The sequence below is a fragment of the Erythrolamprus reginae genome, chromosome 7 (genome assembly GCF_031021105.1).
Source record: "Erythrolamprus reginae isolate rEryReg1 chromosome 7, rEryReg1.hap1, whole genome shotgun sequence".
In the NCBI taxonomy this organism is placed as follows: Eukaryota; Metazoa; Chordata; class Lepidosauria; order Squamata; family Dipsadidae; genus Erythrolamprus; species Erythrolamprus reginae.
Genome location: NC_091956.1, coordinates 12178076 through 12203373, shown reverse-complemented (window position 1 = coordinate 12203373; position 25298 = coordinate 12178076). Strand labels below are relative to the sequence as shown.

Here is a 25298-nt window from a genome sequence, read left to right as displayed (position 1 = left end):
AACTCGGGGCGGCTCACAACAATAATAAAAACAGTACATAGTAACAAATCCAATGCCCACCAATCTAATTACAATTTTAGAAACATAGAAACATAGAAGTCTGACGGCAGAAAAAGACCTCATGGTCCATCTAGTCTGCCCTTATACTATTTTCTGTATTTTATCTTAGGATGGATATATGTTTATCCCAGGCATGTTTAAATTCAGTTACTGTGGATTTATCTACCACGTCTGCTGGAAGTTTGTTCCAAGGATCTACTACTCTTTCAGTAAAATAATATTTTCTCATGTTGCTTTTGATCTTTCCCCCAACTAACTTCAGATTGTGTCCCCTTGTTCTTGTGTTCACTTTCCTATTAAAAACACTTCCCTCCTGGACCTTATTTAACCCTTTAATATATTTAAATGTTTCGATCATGTCCCCCCTTTTCCTTCTGTCCTCCAGAGTATACAGATTGAGTTCATGAAGTCTTTCCTGATACGTTTTATGCTTAAGACCTTCCACCATTCTTGTAGCCCGTCTTTGGACCCGTTCAATTTTGTCAATATCTTTTTGTAGGTGAGGTCTCCAGAACTGAACACAGTATTCCAAATGTGGTCTCACCAGCATTCTATATAGTGGAATCATAATCTCCCTCTTCCTGCTTGTTATACCTCTAGCTATGCAGCCAAGCATCCTACTTGCTTTCCCTACCGCCTGACTGCACTGTTCACCCATTTTGAGACTGTCAGAAATCACTACCCCTAAATCCTTTTCTTTTGAAGTATTTGCCAACACTGAACTACCAATACAATACTCAGATTGAGGATTCCTTTTCCCCAAGTGCATTATTTTACATTTGGAAACACTAAACTGCAGTTTCCATTGCTTAGACCATTTATCTAGTAAAGCTAAATCATTTACCATATTACAGACGCCTCCAGGAATATCAACCCTATTGCACACTTTAGAGTCATCGGCAAATAGGCAAACCTTCCCTACCAAACCTTCCCCTATGTCACTCACAAATATATTAAAAAGAATAGGACCCAGAACAGACCCTTGTGGCACACCGCTTGTAACCTGACTCTGCTCAGAATACTCGCCATTAACAATAACTCTCTGATGTCTATGCTTCAGCCAGCTGCAAATTTTCATGCGGATTCATGCGGCAGGAGGCGTTCCCGAAGATATTCTGGTCCGGTGCCATGAAGGGCTTTATAGGTCATAACCAACACTTTGAATTGTGACCAGAAACTGATCGGCAACCAATGCAGACTGCGGAGTATTGGAGTAATATGGGCATACTTAGAGAAGCCCATAATTGCTCTCGCAGCTGCATTCTGCACGATCTAAAGTTTCCGAACACTTTTCAAAGGTAGCCCCATGCTTACTGAAGCGCACAACATCGACAGAGTCAGTGCCGCCCGAGAATTTCCTGACCGTTTCGTGATTGAAGACGAGGCTTTTCTCAACTGTAGAGTGACAGGAGATGAAACTTGGGCTTATCACCATACTCCAGAGAGCAAACGTCAATCAATGCAGTGGCACCATACCCATTTTCTTTCATCCAAAAAGTTCAAAACTCAACCATCGACGAGAAAAATCTTGCACAAATCTTGGGCACCCATCACAGCAGCATTCATGCCCTTAGTGTTTAGGTAGCATATTACAGCGTGCACTTCGCCTCTGGAGGGAAACGGAATGAGGAGGCTCATCTCTAACCTTCCCCACAACACCAGTCGATGATCTACTGACCCCTGGCACTGCTCGTTCTCTTCTGCTGGTTTCCCGCTACACGATAGTAATACCAACTTACCCCGTGAACATTCCCAGGGAGAGCTACATGCCTTGTAACCAGACTTTCCAGATAGGCCTCGTATTTGACTCTTCACCCTAGCCCTCGGTGGCTTCATCACCTGCCACCTTTCATCTCGTTTTATTGAAAGCTTTTTATTGTTGGAAACCTCCCGGAGTCAACAAGAGTCAAGCAGCCTACGAGTTTAATAAATTATTATTAGCAACAGCACTTACCGCTTACCTACTGCTTCACAGTGCTTTACGGCCACCTCTAAGCTGTTTTACAGAGTCAGCATATTTCTGGGTCCTCATTTGACCCTCCTTGGGTGAGGGTCAAATGAGCCTGGTGAGTTTTGAACTGCAATCAATCAGCAGAAGTAGCCTGCAGTACTACCCTCTAACCACTATACCACTGTGGCTCTTTACTACTACTACTACTATAAAACAAGAGCTACAAATTTGTACCGCTGCTTACCTGGTCATGCAAAGTTAGCACTTTCCTTCACTTAAGGTTGATTGGCTTTTCATTGTGAACCAGCTTTCTAAAGGCTTATACCATTAAATATGATGATGATATCTCCCCTGGGCCTATTCAATTCAATTTATGTATGGTATGCTTGTATGTATGTTTGCTTAAATAATGGTTTTTTAAAATATTTTAAATTGTAAATTATTAGATTTGTCATGAACTGTTTTATTGTGTTGTGAGCCGCTCCAAGTCTACGGAAAGGGTCGGCATACAAATCTAATAAATAATAATAATAATAATGATGATGATGATGATGATGATGATGATTTATGATGCCTTGCATAACAGCAAGTCATATACATCTAACAAAGACAGATAGTAGGCAATACACACACTTAACTAGAACACATGTAATAAAACCATAAACCTTGTTAAAAACACTTCTCTCCTGAGCCTTATTTTACCTTTTAACATATTTAAATGTTTTGATCAGGGGGGACATGATCAAAAGTTCATAACGTTGATCATAAAGTTCAGGAGGTGAGAAAATATTATTTGACTGAAAGTCGTAGATGCTTGGAACAAACTCCCAGCAGACATGGTTGGTAAATCCTCAGGAACTGAATGTAAACATGCCTGGGATAAACAGATCCATCCTAAGATAAAATACGTGAAATATTATAAGGGCAGACTAGATGGACCATGAGGTCTTTTTCTGCCGTCAATCTTCTATGTTTCTATGTTTGTTAAAACCATTCCCAACCTCTACAATGACCTCCCCTCTTGCTGATCCCCAGAAGAAGGATCAAAGAGGAATGTCCCTTGCGGAAGCGTATGAAAAATGGCCATTGGTCACATTTTTCTCCAGTGCTGGCATAACCTTGGAACGGTCACTAAATGAACTGTTGTAAGTCGAGGACAAGCTGTAAAAGGGAGAAGCAGCTAGTATGTAGAAGCGGTCCAGGGATTTGGACTCTCATGGTTCAAAGTTAACAATTTGGGGATACAGTGAGATAACATTAAATTTGGTCAAAGTTACTTTTGAAAATGTCAGGATAATCCTGTTCCACAAGCTCTCCTGTCTAACATTCAGGCCCATTTTAATTACTTGAAAGTCAGGTCTTTTATTTTGTATTCTGTGGAGTTGTGCTGCAGGGAGTTTTGTGTTTCTTTCAACACATTCCCACTTGCAGAGCTAGTTTAAATTTCAGATACACACACACACACACACAAAGTTTAGTTGCCAAGGAGCAGCGTGAGGAATTTAATGGCATCCATGATAACGTGCCTTCTTCCGCTTTTATTCCTTCATATACAATTGCAAAGAAAAAGTGTAAATAATTTGTAATATTGGCAAGTGGATTTGTTCTGTTATTTTGAAGCCAGTTTTGTAACTACTGTATTGGAATTCCCCAATGATATATTTTGTTTTTGGAATGGAGAACATAAAAGCTGGCACTTGATTAAAACTTTAGTACTTATCCAGGGATAATGGCATCCTGTGCAGTACAGGGTAGCTTTTGTTCTTGTTTCAGTTATAATGATTTTGGTTTTAATTGGATTTAACTTTTATTCTTAGCACTAATTTAATTTAATTTTTCTGCCTTTTGCATTCTTATTAAGGTTAATTTTTGTTAAAATGGATGTATCTTTTCTTAGTGCTGCAATGCACATTTAAAAAACATATTCCTCTGAAAATAAAGGTGAGGAAAGTTAACAAATGTGTATCCTACCCAGGGGTGATATGCTCCTGGTTTGGCCGCGCCTGCCAATTGTCAGAGAGCTGGTAGCGATTGTAGTCTGAGGCTTTGGCCGCCCGCCTGGATGCTGCCATTTGAGTTATTTTATCCTTTGTGTATGCTCAGAATACTTTGTGCATGTGCAGAGGATAAAAGAATCCAAATTGCGCCATCTGGGCGGATGGGTGAGCCTCTTCTTGATGCTAGGGTACATAGAGTTTCCAGAAGGCACGAGTGGCTAAGCAAGAGGAGGTCTCTGCGTGAATAGATTTCTATAACAATTGGCCACACCCTTTGGCTATTTAAAGGTGAGCCTCATGAAGAGCGAGTGCAGGAGTCAGTTTATAATGTGAACGATGACTGTTTGGATTTGACTCCTGGATTATTTACGTGAATTAAAAACTAAGAAGGTGAAAATCTTGATGTTGGCTTCCTGTCAACTCAGAGTGAGTCATGTTAATTAGAGATTGGATCAAAGAGAACTATTTGGGAGTTTTGGCTTTATGTTGAGACTTTAATGAACAGCTGATAAGAATGGAATTATTACTTGCTTTGCTGATACATTTTACAAAGTTAGATCTTTCTGATACCAAAATTATTAGAATCACATGCTTAAATCTTGTCAAAGCCGTGTGTGTGTACCTATTTCTTTGGGGGAGGGGAGCTTATCGCCGGGACAGAATAGCCTGTGCACATGTGCGTGCTGGCCATCTGGTCTTTGGATTTCTGGCACTGGTGCAAACAAAGATCACCGACTGGTGTGCATGTGTACACCGGAAAACAGAAGGGTGGCTGACATACGTCGAGTTTCCAGGCTCCGGCACACACGAATTTCAGTTTGGACCCTAAGTGACAAAAAAGGTTCCCAACACCGTTCCCTGAAAGCTGCGCACGTGCGCCCCCCCAAAATACCCCCCGCGCACCCTTTTTCACGGCTGCGCGCTCCCCATCCCCCTGCCAGCCCGCGGGGGGGCGGGGGCGGGGAAGCACCAGCAGCAGAAGGGAAGGGAGCCGCCCCTGCCTGCCCACGGTGCCTCCGGCCCCCTCGGCCTTTCGGCGCTGCCCCCCGCCCGCCCCCTCTGCTCCCCGGCCGCCTCCTGCCTTTGGGCGCGGCTCCTCACGCACCCGGAACGCACGCCCTGCCCGTCTCACAGTCCCTTTGCCGAGAGCACTTTCGTCCCACTGTCTTTCAACTTACCGTATTGTAAATTTGAGTTCCTAACTAACTTCAAAATCCTACTGGTTAATCCCTGATTTTTTGAAAAGTTTTAAGATAATATAGACGTTTTTGTGTGCAAGAGACATTTTTGTGTGTCAGGGGTATCTATCTGAAGAAACAACAATCTCCCTTCTGTGTATGAGAGAGGGAGGGGGAGAAAGATGGTTCTTCTGCATGAATCATTAATATGTACCGTATTTTTCAGAGTATAAGATGCACCGGAATATAAAATGCATTTTAGTTTTTGGGGAGGAAAATAGGGAAAAGAATCTGCTTACCAGGTATTCATCTGGCTAGCATCCTTAGTCAGGTCAGCTTCAGCACATTATTTTATCCCCTAGTTAGGGCTTAAAAAAAACCTTATTCTGAGAGAGTAACAATGAAATAGCTTGCAAGCCAGTAATAACTGCGAACATGATTAGAATCTGGAAAGAGCAAATAAAGCAATGGAAAAAACCCTGCAAAGACCTAGGGCTTGGAAAACATTCTTAGCAGAGAGTAACAATGAAAGAACTTGCAAGCGGGTAAGAGCTGGGAACATCATTAGCACCTGGAAAGAAGTATTCGAGCAAGTAGAGCAATGGAAAAAAACCTTGCAAAGACTTAGGGCTTGGAAAACATTCTTTGCAGAGAGTAACAATGAAAGAGCCTGCAAGGTAAGAGCTGGGATGATCGTTAGCAGCTAGTTGGGGCTGAAAAAAAGCTGCATTCAGAGTATAAGATGCACCCAAATTATCAGCCCCTTTTAGGGAGGGAAAGGGTGCATCTTATACTCCGAAAAATATGGTATATGTGCTGGTGTAGAGTTCACATAATTTAACATTCTTGCTCCCAAGTATGATTGTCTAAAACTGTATATTAATAATAAGTCCTCGAATGATATATAAATATAAATACTTACAGAAAAGGAGGAAGGTACCTAAGCCGTCTCCCTGTTTGAAAATAGGTTACATTTTCGGGTCTGTTCTTATACGGTGATATTTTCACCATTGGAATTAATGGGAACATCTGTCAAGTATGTTGTTCGTGTTTGATATTTTGGACAGATTTATGTTACTGGGGTAGTTGGAAAATATCCCATCAATCTTCCCTTGTCAGAGCCAGCAGAAACATTACTTTCTCTATCATTTCCCCTGTTGTTTCATTTTACACAATTCAAGTTGGTGGGCTGAAAAAAAAAAGTAACAATGCCAAAGGCATTTCTGGTGTGAGAAAAGCCACCAAGGAAGTAGATTTGGAGGGGGGAAAGGAAGCTGCGTGTATAGAAATATTTCCCCATGGCAACGTGTGTAGGGTACTCAATGTATGCTTATTGTATACAGTGATCCCTCGATTATCGCGAGGGTTCCGTTCCAAGACCCCTCGCGATAATCGATTTTTCGCGATGTAGGGTTGCGGAAGTAAAAACACCATCTGCGCATGCGCGCCCTTTTTTCCATGGCCGCGCATGCGCAGATGGTGGAGTTTGCGTGGGTGGCGGGGAAACCCCGATCTTCGTCTGCTCGCTGCTGCTGCGGCCGCCCAGCAGCTGATCTGCTCGGCGGCAGCAGCGAGGAGCCGAATCGGGCTTTCCCCTTTGCGTGGGCGGCGGGGAAACCCCGATCTTCGTCTGCTCGCTGCTGCTGCGGCCGCCCAGCAGCTGATCTGCTCGGCGGCAGCAGCAGCGAGCAGACGAAGATCAGGGTTTCCCCGCCGCCCATGCAAAGGGGAAACCCCGGCTCCTCGCTGATGCCCCCGCTCCCCCGCCCGCCCGCCGCCCGCCAGCAAGAGGGGGAGAGATAGAGAAAGAGAGAGAAGGAAAGAAAGAGATGAGAGAGGGAGGAAGAGAGTGTGAGAGAGGAAGAAGCAAGATAGAGAAAGAGAGAGAGAAAGATGAGAAAGGAAGGAAGAGAGTGACGTCATCAGGTGGGAAAAATCGCGATATAGCGTTTCGCGAAGATTGAGATCGTGAAAATCGAGGGATCACTGTATACAGTGTTCCCTCGATTTTTGCGGGGGGTTGTGTTCTGAGACCACCCGCGAAAGTCGAATTTCCACGAAGTAGAGATGAGGAAGTAAATACACTATTTTTGGCTATGAACATTATCACAAACCTTCCCTTAACACTTTAAACCCCTAAATTGCAATTTCCCATTCCCTTAGCAACCATTTAGATTATTACTCTCCGTGTTTATTTATTAAAGATTATTTAAAAAATATTTATTAAAGGCACACGAAAGTTTGGCGATGACATATGACATCATCGGGCGGGAAAAACCGTGGTATAGGGAAAAACCCCACAAAGTATTTTTTTAATTAATATTTTTGAAAAACCGTGGTATAGACTTTTCGCGAAGTTCGAATCCGCGAAAATTGAGGGAACACTGTAGTTGCATTTGCCTAGTTCCAGTAATGGTTGAATTTGTAGTTTGTTGAGGCTGATACTATGCCTTGGCTTGGCTTTGTATGTTGAGTAAACTTAAACCAATGACAAGACTTCCTAGTTAGAATTGCCCCCACCCTCCTCGCCTTTCGTATGGGCATGGGGGAACTGACATATCCCCCAACTATCTTGGTTTGTGTATGGTTTGAATGGATTGTGTGATTATTTTACTATATAAGGGTTTTTAAATTGTTTTTTAAATATTGGATTTGTAGACTGTTTATTATTTATTAGAATTTAGAGATTAGAATTGCCCACACCCTGTAAGCGTAGGATCACCAAGAAAGCTCCCTGCTGTGCATTGCCTCTCTTTTGACTTACTGGGAAATCCCACTCTTAACCAGAGGTTCTCCTATAACTCTGATGGGGAACCTTTTTTGGGTTTGGGTGCCAAAAGGGTGTGTGTGCGTGTGCTAGCATGTGATGCCCCTACCCATGTGCACAATTTCCCCCACATACGCACAGGCCTCACTAAAGCCTAGAACAGTGAAAAAACCATCCAACGGGCAAACCAGAAGTTTGGAAAATCAGACTTCCGGTTTGCCTGTTGTGCTATTTTATGCACTCTGGAGCCATCATTAGGTAAACCAGCAGTCTGTTTTTCCAAACTTGGTTTATTTATTCAATTACTATGCCGCTCTTCTGAGACTCAAGGCAGCTTATAAGATGTTTAGAAATTCCATTGTAAAATAACCCCATAGTTAAAACTCAAACAACCAGATTCACACATCATACATCCAACATTCATTCATTGGGCGGGACAAGATATCAGAGCTTCAATGGCCCCAAACCTGGCGGCAGAGATGGGTCTTTAGAACTTTACGGAAGGCAGGGAGAGTGGGGGCAGTATGAATCCCTGGGGGGAGCTCATTCCAGAGGGCCGGAGCTATCATAGAGAAGGGTCTTCTTCTAGGCCCCGCCAGATAACATTCCCTGGCTGACGGGACCTGGAGAATGCCAACTCTTTTGGACCTGACTGGTCACTGGGTTATATGAGGCAGAAGGCAGTCCCGTAGATAGTCTAGTCCCATGCCATGTAGGACTTTATAGGTCATAACCAATTATCCTGTGTCAATCTGTAACTTGACAAATTTGGCAAGAGGGAAATGAATTTATGGGAAAATCTCTAGGTCAGAAGTCTTCAAACTTGACAAGTTTAAGACTTGTGGACTTCAACTTCCAGAATTCCCCAGCCAAGCTATGATCTGATATAATTCTCTTATAAAAAAGCTATGCTGGCTGGGCAATTCTGGGAGTTGAAGTCAACATGCCTTAAAGTTGCCAAGTTTGAACTTGAACTCTGACCTAGAGATTCTTAGATAATTACTGAAGGTCAGCTCAGATCTTTTCTCTTCCTTGTTTTTTTTAAAATAGCCCAAAGCTTTCGTTTCTTTCAAAACTTGTGTCAGGGCCAACTTGTTGTTTGAATAGAGACTTTGGCCTGCCACGAGTAGAGACTGGAGTGGTCCACATGGTGAACATGTGGGTGTGGAGCTGTGGGATGAACCTGAACCTGGGCGGGGAACTGTAGGAAAATTTAGTATTGGTTTGGCTCTATAAATAAATCGGCACTCGTAAGAAGGCCAGAGTTGGATTTTGATTTATTTCTCAGATGTTATTGGGTCACTGACAATTAAACCGATACTCTCAAACTTTTATCTCATCAGCTATCCCCCCTGGGGGGTACTGATTGGGGTTAGCCATAGTTCCTGGCATTGGGCGGTGACAAGACTCAGGTGTAATGGAGAAGGAGGGGTTAACTGGGAGGCCAGCTGAGGAGGGTGTTGGAATTCTACATCCTCTGGAGGCAAAGGTCGGTTTGGAAGCTGCGGCAGAGGAGAGATTGGTGCTAAGCTAAAAAGACCGGCCGCAGAATCTTTTCTGGGGGGAGCAGATCTTCATTGGAGCAGCAGGGGGAACGACCCTGTCTGGGTACCCTGAAAACAGAACCCAAATGGGGGCTGCCCAGGCAACACCGAACTCAGAGCAGAGTTCCTCAGGAAAAGCGGTTGCGAGCTGTTCCGAAGGTAGGAATTCTCTGCCGATGTCTCACAGTCGGTCATTGTCAGATCTCCCCGACCAGTTTGGAAGTCTAAGCGTAGGTGGAGTGCGTCAAAGAAGGGCCACGTCTCCCGAACCTCCCGAATGTCTTCTGCAACCCCGCAGGTTTTCTTTCCCAACTTTGGGCCGGGAACCCCAGGGAAGTGGGGATACCACCTCGTTTCACACTGCAGCATGTGAAACACCCAAGAACTCCGCTTCTGAATTGAAGACCACATGGGTGACCCTTCACTCCGAGCCAAGAACAGTGCCTAGACCCAGTTTCGAGAGCCCCCAGCGTGGAAGGCAGGAACCAGGGCCCACGCCAGACGCGAAACCACCGGGGGTGGTATACATCCCAGGAATGGGATGGGTACAGTGTCAGTGGGCACCAAGCCTCCCCCCTAACCATGGGACCGCACAGTCACTTCCCTCTATAGCGGGCCAGGAGCCTCGTCTGCCCTTCGCCGCACAGCTGCCTCCTCCGCCCCTCGGAACCAGATTGAGGAGGAGCCCCTCTCCCCCTCAATGTGGGGGTCCACTGGAAGAAGGGGCCCATCCCTTGTGCGTAGCTCCTATGCAAGCAGTTGCACTGGCCACTGTCCCACCAGGGCAAGGAGGACCACCTTCTTTTCAAGCCACATTTGATGGTGACCCAAAGAAGCTAGACGACTTTCTTTACCGTTTGTGGTCCTACGTTGGAGAATACGGCCCCACGTTCCAAACGGATTGGCAGCTGATCGATAAGGTATTGGCGGGAATGAGCGAAGGGGAAGCTGCAGAACCGATTGCCGAGTCACACGAGGAAGGAGCCTCCGAGTTGGACGACATTGCTGAGTTCGTCCAGCTGATGAGGGTGAGGTTTTTCGACATTGCGGCTCGAGTAGATGCGGAGAAGCAGATTGGGTTGCTGAAGCAAGCGGGACGACCGGTCGAGGAGTTGGTGTGGGAATTCAGAGGGGCCGCTGACAGAATGAGGAATTGGCTGGAAAGGCTCCTTGTCTTTGCCTTCAAGAATGCCCTTGATTCAGAATTGAGGGAGGCCTGTGAAACACAAGGGCCCCCTTGCTCTATTCAGGACTGGTATGCCACCGTGATAACACTGGATGATGGGACTCGTAGTGAGAAGAAGCCTCCCCCCAACCGTACGACTCACAAGCCAGCAGGACCCCGTGCTTTTCCTGGACCCTCTTCCTCTGATGCTATCAGGAGTAAAATGCTATTAGATTCTGAATGCCTGGCACCAGCCCCCCCTCCTCTCCCAAGAGCTAAGGCACGATGGGTCCCCAAAAGGAAACCGTTGAAAGCCCCGGAGTCAAGACTTTGGGCTTTGCAAGTGGCAGAGCTTCCCCTCCCTGGAGCAGAAGTTGAAGGCCAGAGGAGCTCAACCCAAGATGGGACGACGGAGGTAGTGGTGAAGACGACCCTACAGTAATGTTCCCTCTAATTTTTTTTCGGTGTGGACGGAAAAGTAGTGTCTGAGCGGCACATTAAGTGAGTCCTTCGGGACTGGGCGGCATAGAAGTCTAAATAAATAGATAGATAAATAAATAAATATATAAATAAATTTTCATGCTTGAGCGCCTGATTTTTTTTCCCACAGATGTCACCCAAGACACCTGGTTGCGTAATTATTTAGGGCTCAGGGCTGGGGCAGAATTAGGTCCCTTCCCACTATGTTATTCTGGTTGCCTAATTATTGACATCACTAGCATACAAAGATTCCAACTGAAATTAGCACGATCAATAATTTAAAGAACAGAAGACTACAAATAGGCAAACAGCTGATGTGAAACCATGTTAAGCTTGTTTATATCTTATTTGTTAACCAAACTAATTTATGGGTGGAAATAATAGATTTTAAAAGATATATTTGCTCCCAACTAGTATATTATGTTCACAGAAGGCTTCATTTTAAACAGAACGCTACAATTGTTTTCATGTTTCTTTGGCTACAAATGTCGACTAGCAGTGGAATATACTAAATATCTTGCTAAATATCGGTCTAGTCACTAAAGTATCATACATTTGCTGATTCCTCCAGTTCAGAGTTTGGAAATGTAAATTAGCATATTACTTAATGTTCAGTTTTATAAGAGCTCTGTTTTAAGAGGACTGTCTGAGACAGCTTATCTATAATTTTGTTTAGGAAACTAGCTTTACTGCCCAAAAGCAATATCAGTAAATCTGACTAAGCCCAACATTTATTATAAAAGCAAGTATCTCAATACAGTGATACCTCGTCTTACAAACGCCTCGTCATACAAACTTTTCGAGATACAAACCCGGGGTTTAAGATTTTTTTGCTTCTTCTTACAAACTATTTTCACCTTACAAACCCACCGCTGCCACTGGGATGCCCCGCCTCCGGACTTTTGTTGCCAGCTAAGTGCCTGTTTTTGCGCTGCTCGGATTCCCCTGAGGCTCCCCTCCATGGGAAACTCCACCTCTGGACTTCCGTGTTTTTGTGATGCTGCAGGGGAATCCCAGCAGTGCAAAAACGGGTGCTTCGCTGGCAACGGAAGTCCGGAGGTGGGGTTTCCCAGCGAGGGGAGCCTCAGTGAAATCGCAGCATTGCAAAAACACAGAGGTCCGGAGGTGGGGTTTCGAAGACTTCGGTGTTTTTGTGATGCTCCCTTCTCTGGGAAACCCCACCTCCGGACTTCCGTTGCCAGCGAAGCGCTTGTTTTTGCGATGCTGGGATTTCCCTGCTGGGATTCCCCTGCAGCATCACAAAAGCACGGAAGTCCGGAGGTGGGGTTTCCCATGGAGGGGAGCCTCAGGGGAATCCCAGTAGCGCAAAAACGGGCGCTTCGGCTGGCAAAAGGGGTGCATTTTGAACTTGTACGCATTAATCGCTTTTCCATTGATTCCTATGGGAAGCATTGTTTCGTCTTACAAACGTTTCACCTTAAGAACCTCATCCCTCAACCAATTACGTTTGTAAGACAAGGTATCACTGTATACCTTTTTGTGACAGTTTCCATCAATTTCCAACCATAGTTGATAGGGGAAAAAAGTTTGCTAATGTTTTGAGCCTGGAAGTGAAATCTGTGGCATCTCACTATGATAATATCCAGTATTCCAAGTGTAAGTCCACACTTGGAATATTGCATTCGATTTTGGTAGACAGTACTTCCAGAAACTGAGAATAACCATAAACAACTTCTGCATCTAGTATCCATGTACTCTAGTTCAGAAAAATGACTCAAACTCTAGTTCCAACACAGATCAGTTTCACATGCCTTGATCGTTAATGAATTATCTACTTTTAGTCTCTCTAGAACTTTCAGCTGACTCGCATCTTAAGGAGGTTGTTTTGATTTTTTGTTTTGTTTGTTTTTTGCAAAAGTAAAAGCAATATCATTTAACAGCAATTAAAGCGCCTTCAATGAGACTAAAAATGCAATATCCAATTAGAAAAGGCCATACTTTTAAACACTTGTATAGAAATAAGTGGCTGATTTTTTAAAAAACTGAAAATATGACATCTGTACAATACATTTATTGGATTGGATTGGATTCTTTATTGGCCAATTGTGATACGACACACAAGAAATTTGTCTTGGTGCCTATGCTCTCAGTGTACATAAAAGAAAATATAGATTTGTAAAGAATCATGAGGTACAGCACTTAATGATTGTCATAGGGGTAAAATAAGCAATGAAGAAACAATCAATATTAATAAAAATCTTAGGATATATGCAACAAGTTACAGTCATATAGTCCTAAGTGGGAGGAAATGGGTGATAGGAATGATGAGAAAAAACTAGTAGAAATAGAAGTGCAGACTTAGTAAAAAGTTTGACAGTGTTGAGGGAATAATTTGTTTAGTAGAGTGATTTACAATAAAATTATTTACAGTAAAATTCATTTACAATAAAATTAGAAGGGAATTTGTCATTAACCTGCATAAAAACATTAAACATGACCAATTTGCTTTTAGTTACATACATGGCCTTGTAAATCCTCCACAAAAAGCCTGCATAGCAGATAATCAGATGACAACTTTGCTAAGTATCAAAATGCCACTTAAATGGTTGAGCTATTTCAAACTAGATTTTGCTCTCTCTCTTCCTTCCTACCTTTCTCTCTCTCTCCCTTCCTTTCTATTTCTTTCTCTCTCCCTCCCTTTCTCCATTTCTCTCTTTTCATCTCCCTTTCTCTTTCCCTCCCTCCCTTTCTTTTTCTTTCTTTCTCCCTTCCTTCCATTCTCTTTTTTTCTCTCTCTTCCTCCCTCCCTTTCTATTTCTCTATTTCTCTCTTCCCTTTCTCTCTATTTTCTCTTTCCCTTCCTCTTTCTCTCTTTTTCTTTCTTTCTTTCTCTTCCTTCCATTCTCTTCTCTCTCTCTCTCCCTCCTTCCCTCTCTTGCTCTCTCTCTCTCTCACAGGCCCCAGCGCTTCCGCTGCTTCAGCTCCTGCATTTTGCTTGGAGATTTTCCCCGCCCTTAAAACCCCGGCTGACAATGGGTGGGTCTCCCGTGGGTGGTTGGCAGGTGGTGATGGAAAGCTGTTGACCTTCCTCCCTCTCTTGAATCCTGCGGGACGCGGCTCTGGGCTGGGATCGGGTGACCGGCAGGTACCCGCAGCTCCGTGCCTGCCTTCCTCGTTCCCTCCTATAGCGAGTCTCCTTACTTCTTTCTGTCTTGGCTTCCTTCCAGAGGGATCACGGGGGTGGTGGGCGGGGGCTCCCTGAGCCTCTTCCTTTCTGAGCCATGTGGGAGCTGCGGCTCCAGAAGCTGTGGCGCCCCTGCCAACCAGCCCAGGAGAGAGAGCAGCCGTCGGGTGGAAGAAATAGTGCCTGGATCCTGCGCAGCATTGGAAAACGCTGCGTGGCAGGCTGTTGCTGGGTGCGCGGCCACATGACCACGCACCTTAGAGGGAACAGTGCCCTACGGTGAGCAGTGTTCCCTCTAATTTTTTTTGGGGGGGGTGGAAAAGTATAGTGTCTGAGCGGCAGTCCCTTCCGGACTGGGCAGCACAGAAATAATAAATAAATAAACAAACAGACAAACAAACAAATAAAAAACCCACCCTGTTTTGCCTCAGAGAATTTCAAAATAAAATACTGTACTGTGTGTATAACAGTGAGCTCATAATAGGGCAACTCTTATCAATATCAAAATGCCACTTAAATAGTTGAGCTAGTTTCAAACTAGATTTTGATTTTCTTTCTCTCTTCCTTACTCCCATTCTTTTTCTTTCTCTTTTCCTTCCTCTCTTTTTTCTATCTGTTTCTCTCTCTTCCTCTCTCTCTCCTTCTCTCTCACTCTTTCCCTCTCGGCTTCTGGGCAGGTTTGGAAAACTCTGAGTTGATGATGATTTTTAAGTGAGCGATTGCTCACTGCTCAGGTTAGAGGGAACTATGACGGTGAGTGGAGCTGTCCGACTGTTCCTACTTAAGGCTAAAATTAAGGTGATAGGCACGAGGGAAGAGGGGGAAGTAGATTCCCTGATAGATACGGGTTGCTCAATATGCCTAATCAGCAAGACGCTAGTAGAAAAGTTAAGAATCAACTTTAGCCATTCCCATCCGATTCCAACAAGTGGATGGGGAATAAGGTTTTCTTGTCAACCAAATACATTCGATTGAGAATGCCTAGGAAAAAGCTACGAACAAAATTTCTAGGCCCTTTCCCCACAAGTAAACCCAGTTATGGTGCAACTTGCATTACCTAGAATTTTGGGTAAAATCCACCCCGTATTTCATTGCAGTTTGCTTCAGCCAGCAATTAGGCCCAACATAAGACCTCTGACCCAGCTGCTCCCTCCCCCTGTAATAAGGTGAAAAATTAGACTCCTGCATATTCAGAGGCCAATTGCGATACTTAATCCACTGGAAGGGGTACCCTTTGTCGGAAGCCACTTGGGTTAAAAGTTGGGAGGTAAAAGCTGACAAACTTGATTAAACAATTCCACGAAAAATATCCAGACAAGCCAAAGGGGGGGGGGGAGAGGGGGGTTGAAGATGTTAATAACCCCTTGTGTTCTTTGTTCTCTCCTTTTGCACGATGTGGTTTTGTCTTGGGGGGGGGGGGGGCTGTCAGGCCCAAGTTGTTGTTTGAGTAGAGACTTTGGCCTGCCACAGTTAGAGTAGTTCTGTGGGAATTGGGGACGGGTGGTTGCGTGAGAGGGGTAGGTTATTACCCACAATACATTACTTGCAGAAGATTCAAGGTCATCTTTCGTTCTAGACCAGCCGGAAGTACGGGGATGGACCATGAACATTGAAGAGACCAGTATGGTCCATGTGATGAACTTGAGAGTGTGGAGTGTGGGATGAACCTTAACCTGGGTGGGGAACTCTAGGAAAACTTAGTATTGGTTTGGCTCTGTTAATAAATCAACACTCCTCACCTCTCGTCTTGACTATTGCAATGCATTCTACATGGGGCTACCCTTGAAGAGCATTTGGAGACTTCAGCTGGTGCAAAATGCAGTGGCACTTGCAATTACGTGTCTACCAAGGTACACCTCTATTACTCCATCTTTACGCGAACTGCATTGGTTGCCAGTTGGTCTCCAAACGCAATTCAGGGTGTTGGTTAGAACCTTTAAAGCCCTAAATGGCTCAGGGCCAGAATATTTACGGCATTGCCTTCTACCTCATACTTTGCTGCGGCCAGCAAGGGCCCACAGAGTTGGCCTTCTCCAGGTCCCATCCGCCAAACAATGTCGGTTGGTGGGACCTTGGGGAAGAGCCTTCTTTGTGGTGGCTCCGACCCTCTGGAATTAACTGCCCCCAGAGATTCTCCTCCCTACCGGTCTTTCTCAAAACTGTTAAGACCTGGCTTTTATGGCAGGCCTGGAATTAGGATTGATTGTAAATGTGTATGGTGGTTTTTTTTTTAATGATATTGTAGTTTTTTACGGCACTCTAGATTTTATTGCTCTTTTTTTACTAGCATTGTATTTATGACTGTTGTTAGCCGCTCAGAGCCTGTTTTGTAGTGAGCAGCATATAAATATAATAAATAAACAAATAAATAAAATTCAGAAGAAGGCCCAGGTTTGGACTTTAAGAACATAAGAAGAGCCCTGCTAAATTGGGCCAAAGCCCATCGAGTCCAGCATTCTGTGTCCCACAGTGGCCCACCAATTATCCATGGGAATCTTGAGCAGAAAGAGAAGGCAAGACCCTCCCTTTCCCTTGACCCCCAACAAATGGGACCCGAGGGAATCCTGCCTGCCTCAACCCACATAGAGGCAGCACTTGGACATCCGTTTCAATAACCACCTATGATACACTTGGTCTCCATGAATCTGTCTAATCCTGCCTCGAAGCCATTCAGGCTGATAGCAGTCATGATTTCTTCTGGAAGTGAATTCCATAAACCAAGGACCCGCTGGGTGAAGAAATATTCCCCTTTATTTGTCCTCACTTTCTTCCCTGTGAGCTTTAGGGAGGGCCCCCTCGTCCTAGTATTGTGTGGTAGAGAAAAGGATTTTCCTCTGTCCACCTTTTCTATCCCACACATGATTTTGTACAGTTCAATCAAGTCCCCCCTTCAACACCGTCTTTCAAGGCTGAAGAGACCGAGGCGTTGCAACCTGGTTTCATAAGGTAGGGGTTCCCTTTCCTTGATCATTCTCGTTGCCCTTTTTGGGCACCTTTTCCAGTTCCATTATATCCTTCTTGAGGTTTTGATTTTGATTTATTTCTCGGGTGTTTTGATTTATTTCTCGGATGTTATTGGGATGCTGGCGGGGGGCATTTGCCCAGGTTCGCCTGGTGCACCAGTTGCGGCCCTATCTGGACCGGGACTCATTGCTCACAGTCACTCATGCCCTCATCACCTCGAGGTTCGACTACTGTAATGCTCTCTACATGGGGCTACCTTTGAAAAGTGTTCGGAAACTTCAGATCGTGCAGAATGCAGCTGCGAGAGCAGTCATGGGCTTCCCTAGGTATGCCCATGTTTCACCATCACTCCGCAGTCTGCATTGGCTGCCGATCAATTTCCGGTCACAATTCAAAGTGTTGGTTATGACCTTTAAAGCCCTTCATGGCTTTGGGCCAGAATACATCCGGAACCGCCTTCTGCTGCACGAATCCCAGCGACCGATTAGGTCCCACAGAGTGGGCCTTCTCCGGGTCCCGTCAACTAAACAATGTCGGTTGGCGGGCCCCAGGGGAAGAGCCTTCTCTGTGGCGGCCCCGACTCTCTGGAACCAACTCCCCCCAGAGATTAGAACTGCCCCTACTCTCCCTGCCTTCCGTAAACTCCTTAAAACCCACCTTTGCCGTCAGGCATGGGGGAACTGAAACACCTCCCCTGGGCATGTACAATTTATGCATGGTATGTTTGTGTGTGTGCTTGTTAGTAAATGGGGTTCTTTTTAAACTTTTAAAAATATTTTAAATTTATTTGGATTTGTTACGATTTGTTATATTTTGCTGTGAGCCGCCCCGAGTCCGCGGAGAGGGGCGGCATACAAATCTAAATAATAAATAAATAAATAAATAAATGCTGACATCTTGTGCTTTTTTTCTCCTGACAAAATCATTTAGGAAAGATCGGGACCGTGACCGGGATCGCGATGATCGCTCCAAAGACCGGGACAGGGATCGAGACAGAGAACGGGAACGGGAAAGGGAGAAGGAGAAAGATTTGCGTTCTGCAGTCAACTCGACTCTCCTCGGAGTGGGGCTATCCCCTTTGAAACCCGCCGTATACCCACAGAGCATCAATCCATTCACAAACCTGCCACACACACCCCGGTACTACGAGATCTTAAAGAAACGCCTTCAGCTCCCGGTGTGGGAGTACAAAGAAAGGTTTACCGACATCCTCATCAGAAATCAATCCTTCGTGCTGGTTGGCGAGACAGGGTCCGGTAAAACCACGCAGGTGGGTTTGGGCTCCCGCCGTTTCTTTAATTTTGCAAATCCAGGGAATGGGGGATTGTGATCCCGCTGTATAGAGCGCTAGTGAGACCACATTTGGAATAATACTGTGTTCAGTTCTGGAGACCTCACCTACAAACAGAGATGGGTCAAATGGAACGGGTCCAAAGACGGGCTACAAAAATGGTGGAAGGTCGTAAGCATAAAGCTTATCAGAAGAAACTTCATGAATTCAATCTGTATAGTATAGAGCAGTGATTTTCAACCTTTTTTGAGCCGTGGCACATTTTTTACATTTACGAAACCCTGGGGCACATTGAGCGGGGTGGGGTGGGGTAAAATGTTTGGACAAAAAATTCTCTCTCTCTCTCTTCCTCCCCTTCGCTCTATTTCTTTCTCCCTCCCTCTTTCTCTCCCTTCCTCTTTCTCTCTCCATCCCTCTTTCTCTTCCTTCCTTCCTTTTTTGCTCTCTTTCTCTCTCCCTACTTCCTCTATGTCTTTCTCTCTCTCTCCTTCCCTCTCTCTCTTGCTTTCTTTCTCTTTCTTTCTCTCTCTCTTTCTCTTGTTCTTTCTCTCTTGCTTTCTTTCTCTCTCATTCTCTCTCTTGCTTTCTCGCTCTCTTGCTTTCTTTCTCTCTGAGCTTCGCGCCACACATGACCATATCTCGCGGCACACTAGTGTGCCGCAGCACGCTGGTTGAAAAACACTGGTATAGAGGACAGAACAGAAATGGGGGGACATGATCAGAACATTTAAATATGTTCAAGGGTTAAATAAAATTGAGGAAGGAAGTGTTTTTAATAGGAAAGTGGACACAAGGACAAGGGGCACAATCTGAGGTTAGTTGGGGGAGAGATCAGAAGCAACGGGAGAAAATATTTGACTGAAAGAGCAGTAGATGCTTGGAACAAACTTCCAGCAGACGTGGTTGGTCAATCCACAGTAACTGAATGTAAACATGCCTGGAATAAACATAGATCCATCCTAAGATACAGGAAATAGTATAAGGGCAGACTGGATGGACCAGGAGGTCTTTTTCTGCCGTCAATCTTCTGTGTTTCTATGTTTCTATCCTTGTGCGGATTCGTGCGGAGGCTAAATTTGACCCTCACCGCTGCGAAATTATTCAGCCTGCTATTAGCAATATTTCAGGGTCCTTAAAGAAATCCATTGTGTGCTGACGCATCGCAAGGCTTAGCCTTTTGAGCAAGATCTTGTTAAATGAACCTTTCGGGGGTTTAATGACTGGAAAACGATGCAGTGCATTTTCGCTGTCTCCCCCTCCCCTTCGCATCACCCTCGCCCTCCAACTCTGGCATTTTGTCTGCATCTTCAGGGCCTGCTCCCTTTTCATAAAAGGTTCAGTGAGATTTGAATTGCTCGGTATAAACCTCCGTTGATCTATAAACAGCTGCTGCTCTGGTTGTCTTGCAACAATGTAGATGGAGCATGTAGTAAAATGAAGACAAAGTGGGTTTGTTTGTTTTCCTGATGTCTACTGACTGGCTTAAAAAGTAAAACAGAATTCACGTTTTTAAACCTAACTCCCTGAAAACACTAAATGTTCCCTATAGAAGTGCAGATTAAATTATTTTTGTGTGGGTGTGAAGCTGTTAGATTAACGTCCTCAGAACAAAATTAATGTTTCTGATACCGTTGCCCTGAAAAATCTCTTTATACAAGATAGATGGGCGTTCTCGGATTTTGAAGAGCAAGTGAAACACGGTGAATATTGCTCCGAGCCAGATTATTATAAGCATGAAATATTGAAGTGCCTTTGCTATTGGTACATGTCTGATAGGTACCTCTTCATGTCATCAGTTTTAGTATCCTCAATCCCTTAGAGGGGTTGCTGGCGATAAAGCCCATGTTTGGACCTTCCCTTAATGATAGAACTTCAACATATATCTATATATCTCTATCTCCGTGTATAATCTCTCTCTCTCTCTCTCTCTCTCTCTCTAACATTCTCTCTCTTTACCATCTCTTTTTCTCTATCTTTCTTTCTTTCTTTATCAACTCTCTCCCCCTCCTCTTTTTATCTACCTATCTATCTATCTATCTATCTATCTATCTATCCATCCATCCTCTATGTATCTATCTAATACTTCTCTCACTATAAACTATCTCTCTAGTTCTCTGTCTTTCTATTATTTCTAAAATCTCTCTCACTAATTATCTATCTATCTATCTATATCTATCTATCTATCTATCTATCTATCTATCTATCTATCTATCTATCTATCTATCTATCTATCTATCTATCTATCCTCTATGTATCTATCTAATACTTCTCTCACTATAAACTATCTCTCTAGCTCTCTGTCTTTCTATTATTTCTAAAATCTATCTCACTAATTATCTATCTATCTATCTATCTATCTATCTATCTCTCTATCTCTCTATCTCTATCTCTTTAAGGCTTTGGCTTTGAATTACTTAATTTGGTTATATTATTATCTATGTATGTCATTGACAAATGTTTGCTAGCCTTTTTGGATGGTGTCTTAATACCGTCTGGTTATGCTCCTCTATAAAGTGGTGTTTTGTTTTTTGCAAGTTTATTTGCAGTGACTTTATAACATTTATTACGGCTTCCTTTTTAAAGCAATCTATAGGTCAATGGAATTGCAAACTCTTGAGTACTTTGTTACTCAGGCTCGGTGACCACAGAACAATAACTACGTGTGGCGCGTTAAATATTTATCTTTGGTCATTAAAGATGGAGTTAAATGAATCGCTTCTAAACCTTTATTACAGTGTCTATATATTCCCAGCCAGCCTATTGGCATATTTTAATGTGCTCTTTCATTTGTCTTCTTCATCGCTTCAGCCGGTTGCTTTCTAACTTACTAATAGTGTAAATAAAACTTGACCTCAGTTAACGCTTTCTCATGGGTCTTTCTGTAGCACAGCCTTATTGTTGGAGCAGATCTGTTTGCCTCTGCTTCAAAGCCAGCTATCACACCTTCCTTAATCCCTTTTAATAACCGGGATTCTTCTTCCCTCCTTCTGCCCCACATTAGATCCCGCAGTGGTGCGTTGACTACATGCGGTCGCTGCCGGGGCCAAAGAGAGGCGTGGCTTGCACACAGCCCAGGAGAGTAGCTGCTATGAGTGTGGCCCAGCGAGTGGCGGATGAAATGGATGTGATGTTGGGTCAGGAGGTCGGTTATTCTATCCGATTTGAAGACTGCAGCAGCGCCAAAACGATTTTGAAGTAAGTATATTACCTTGAGGTGTTTAAGCGGTGCAGTGGCCTTATTTATTTTATTTATTTATTACTTAGATTTGTATGCCGCCCCTCTCCGAAGACTCGGGGCGGCTCACAACATGTAAAAAAACAAATCATAAGCAATCAGACAAATTTAAAATATTTAAATATTTAAAAAACCCCATATGCTAACAGTCACACACACAGACATACCAGTGGTGAAGCTGTCGCCTTACAATCGGGAGGATAGGAGTTCGATCCTAGGTAGAGGCAAATCTCTCTCTCTCTCTCTGGACACAATGAGAATGTATCTGCTGAACAAAATTCCACATTGGTGACAGGAAGGGCATCTGGCCAGTAAATACTCCGCCCAAATCAGTTACCCAGATTCCATCCCACAAGGGATTATGGGGTCGCTAAATTTTCAAATTTGCAAAGGGAATAAGGAGCAAGGGCTTACTCCCCGCTGCATACAGACCATAGAATCATTCTTCACTCCCTTAAAGGGGTTGGCAGCTATCGAATCTGCACACAATTCGGAAGTGCCTTTCAAAACTAAAAACCTTTGCTTCAATTCTTGTGATGTACCTTTACCTTCGTTCCCAATAAATATTACAAATCAAAGTTTGAACCTTTGTTTCTTGAATTAACTGTTTGCTGCCAGATCCAAGAGGAGATAACTCTTAACACCGCAACCGATATGTAGGTCTTGGCATATTTGGGTTTCTTCCTGTGTAAGTTTCAAAGTACCCGTGAAAATCTACGAAAACAAACACACACACATGTCTATATGTGTGTGTGTGTTTATATGTATGTTTTGTCTGTCTGTCTGTCTGTCTGTCTGTCTGTCTGTCTGTCTGTCTCTCTCTCTCTCTCTCTCTCTCTCTCTCTCTCTCTCTCTCTCTATATATATATATATATATATATATATATATATATGTCACATGTTTTTTTTTTTGCTGAATTTGAAAATTAAGGGAGACTAGGATAGATCTATTTCGGCCTTATTTTCGCCTCATCAGCTAGCCATACCCACTGGGACTTGAACCTGCAACCTTTGCCTTGTAAGGCAGAGAATTATCCTCTAGGCTACAGTATCCAATCCAATATATATCATATATATCATATACATCTATATATATACATACATACATACATACATACATACATACATACATACATACATACATCTATCTATCTATCTATCTATCTATCTATCTATATGTATATATATATATATATCTAAAAATAATAAAGGGAACACTCAAAGAACCCATCCTAGATCTGAATGAATGAAATATTCTCATTGAATACTTTGTTCTGTACAAAGTTGAATGCGCACAACAGCATGTGAAATTGATTGTGTCAATCAGTGTTGCTTCCTATGTGGACAGAGTTTGATTTTACAGAAGTTGGATTTACTTGGAGTTATATTGTGTTGTTTAAGTGTTCCCTTTATTTTTTTTTGAGCAGTGTGCGTGTATGTGTATGCATATGAATGTATATATATATTTATTTATTCAATTTTTATGCCGCCCTTCTCCTTAGACTCAGGGTGGCTTACAACATGTTAGCAATAGCACTTTTTAACAGAGCCAGCCTAATGCCCCCACAATCTGGGTCCTCATTGTACCCACCTCAGAAGGATGGAAGCCTGAGTCAACCTTGAGCTGGTGATGAGATTTGAACCGCTGACCTGCAGATCTACGGTCAGCTTCAGTGGCCTGCAGTACAGCACTCTACCTGCTGCGCCACTCCAAAAACATATTTTTGCTGATAATGAAAAGCAAGGGAAACTACTATTTGGAGCTTATTTGCCCTCATCAGGCAGCCATACCCTTACTGGGATTTGAATCTGGGCCTCTGCCTTGTGGGGCCGAGAGGTAAAAAGGAAGCTGTATGCTCCTCCCATATACCAGGGTGACTCGACTTTTCAACACACACACATTTAAATGAAAACAAAAATAGCAAAACTTAGTAACTCTGGAATTCATCTGCTGGCTTCCCACTCAAGGTACATGACCGATGGTATGTTGCTGCGTGAAGCGATGAATGACCCGCTGCTCGAGCGTTACGGGGTAATCATTCTTGACGAGGCCCACGAAAGAACGCTGGCTACGGATATTTTGATGGGAGTCCTGAAGGAGGTGGTGAGACAGAGATCGGATTTAAAGGTCAGTGGAATATATCAAGCCGGAGTTGGGAGGGGTGTTTGAATCCAGCAGCAGAAGAAAAATGTACCGTATTTTTTGAGGTATAAGACGCCCCGTTCTCTCCCCTGAAAGAGGTTGAAAATTTGGGTGTGTCTTATACTCTGAATGTAGCTTTTTTAAAAAAGCTTTTTCTTTTCAGCCCTAACAAGGCATTAACAATCTTCCTGCTCGCAGGCTTTTTTCATTGCTACTTTCTCCGAAGAATGTTTTTCCCAGACCTTAAGTCTTTGCAGGCTTTTTTTCATTGCTACTCTCTGAAGAACGTTTTCTCCCAGCCCTTAAGTCTTTTTTCATCACCAATTGCCTGAAATAAGATTTTTCCAGCCATAATTAGGGAATAAAATACTGTGCTGAAGCTGACCAGATTAAGGACGCTAGTCAGATGAATACATGGTAGGCAGATTACACACACACACACACACACACACCCGTATTTTCCTCCCCAAAAACTAAAGTGTGTCTTATATTCCGGTGCGTCTTATACTCTAAAAATACAGTAATACCTCGTCTTACGAACCTAATTGGTTCTGGAAGTAGGTTCATAAGGCGAAACGTTCGTAAGACAAAACATTGTTTCCCATAGGAAACAATGTAAAAGCGATTAATCCGTGCAAAAAGAAAAAAAATTGCAAAATGGTGCTCCGCTGCCGCCCGCCTGTCACCTTTTAAAACACCCGGGGGGGCTTCTCGGCGTTCTCCCGAACACTGAACCCGGACGTTTGGGTTCAGGTTCGGGAGGCCGCCGAGAAGCCCTGCCGCCCGGCTGTCACCTTCTGAAACAGCCAGAGGGCTTCTCGGCATTCTCCCAAACGCTGAACCCGGACGTTCAGGTTCGGGTTCAGGTTCGGGAGGCCGCCGAGAAGCCCTGCCGCCCGGCTGACACCTTCTGAAACAGCCGGGGGGCTTCTCGGCGTTCTCCCGAACCCGGACGTTCGAGTTTGGGTTTGGGTTCCGGAGCCCGCAGAGAAGCGCCGCCGCCCGGCTGTCACCTTCTGAAACAGCCGGGGGGTTTCTCGGAAGTTCGGGCTTGGGTTCTGGAGGCTGCCGAGAAGCGCCCGGCTGTTTCAGAAGGTTGCAGCCGGGTGGCGCCACTTGGTGGAGCGCCATTTTTGTGATCAGCGGCAGCGTTTTCGGCCGATCTGGAGGCTAGAAAGAAGGTGAGGAATCCCAATAGGGAATTCCATAGGCGGAGCTTTGACGTCACGAAGACGTCCGACCGGGGACGTCTCTTCTAAATTTGTTGTTTTTGATCATTTCTATAACATACAATTCCTTATTTTAGGTACATGCTACTTATCTGATGCTACCTCCTGAAAATCTAATTTCGTCATCTGGGCCTACCACCATTCATTCG

At 44.1% G+C, this 25298-nt stretch overlaps 1 protein-coding gene across 1 annotated transcript in view; it reads left to right on the top strand.

Annotated features, from left to right (window-relative positions):
• Positions 1-25298, top strand: part of DHX15 (DEAH-box helicase 15) — a 64487-nt gene that overhangs the window by 10604 nt on the left and 28585 nt on the right. Inside the window, 3 exon segments of the mRNA XM_070756956.1 lie at positions 18182-18521; positions 21544-21737; positions 23746-23905. Coding sequence (XP_070613057.1) covers positions 18182-18521; positions 21544-21737; positions 23746-23905 — 694 coding nt within the window.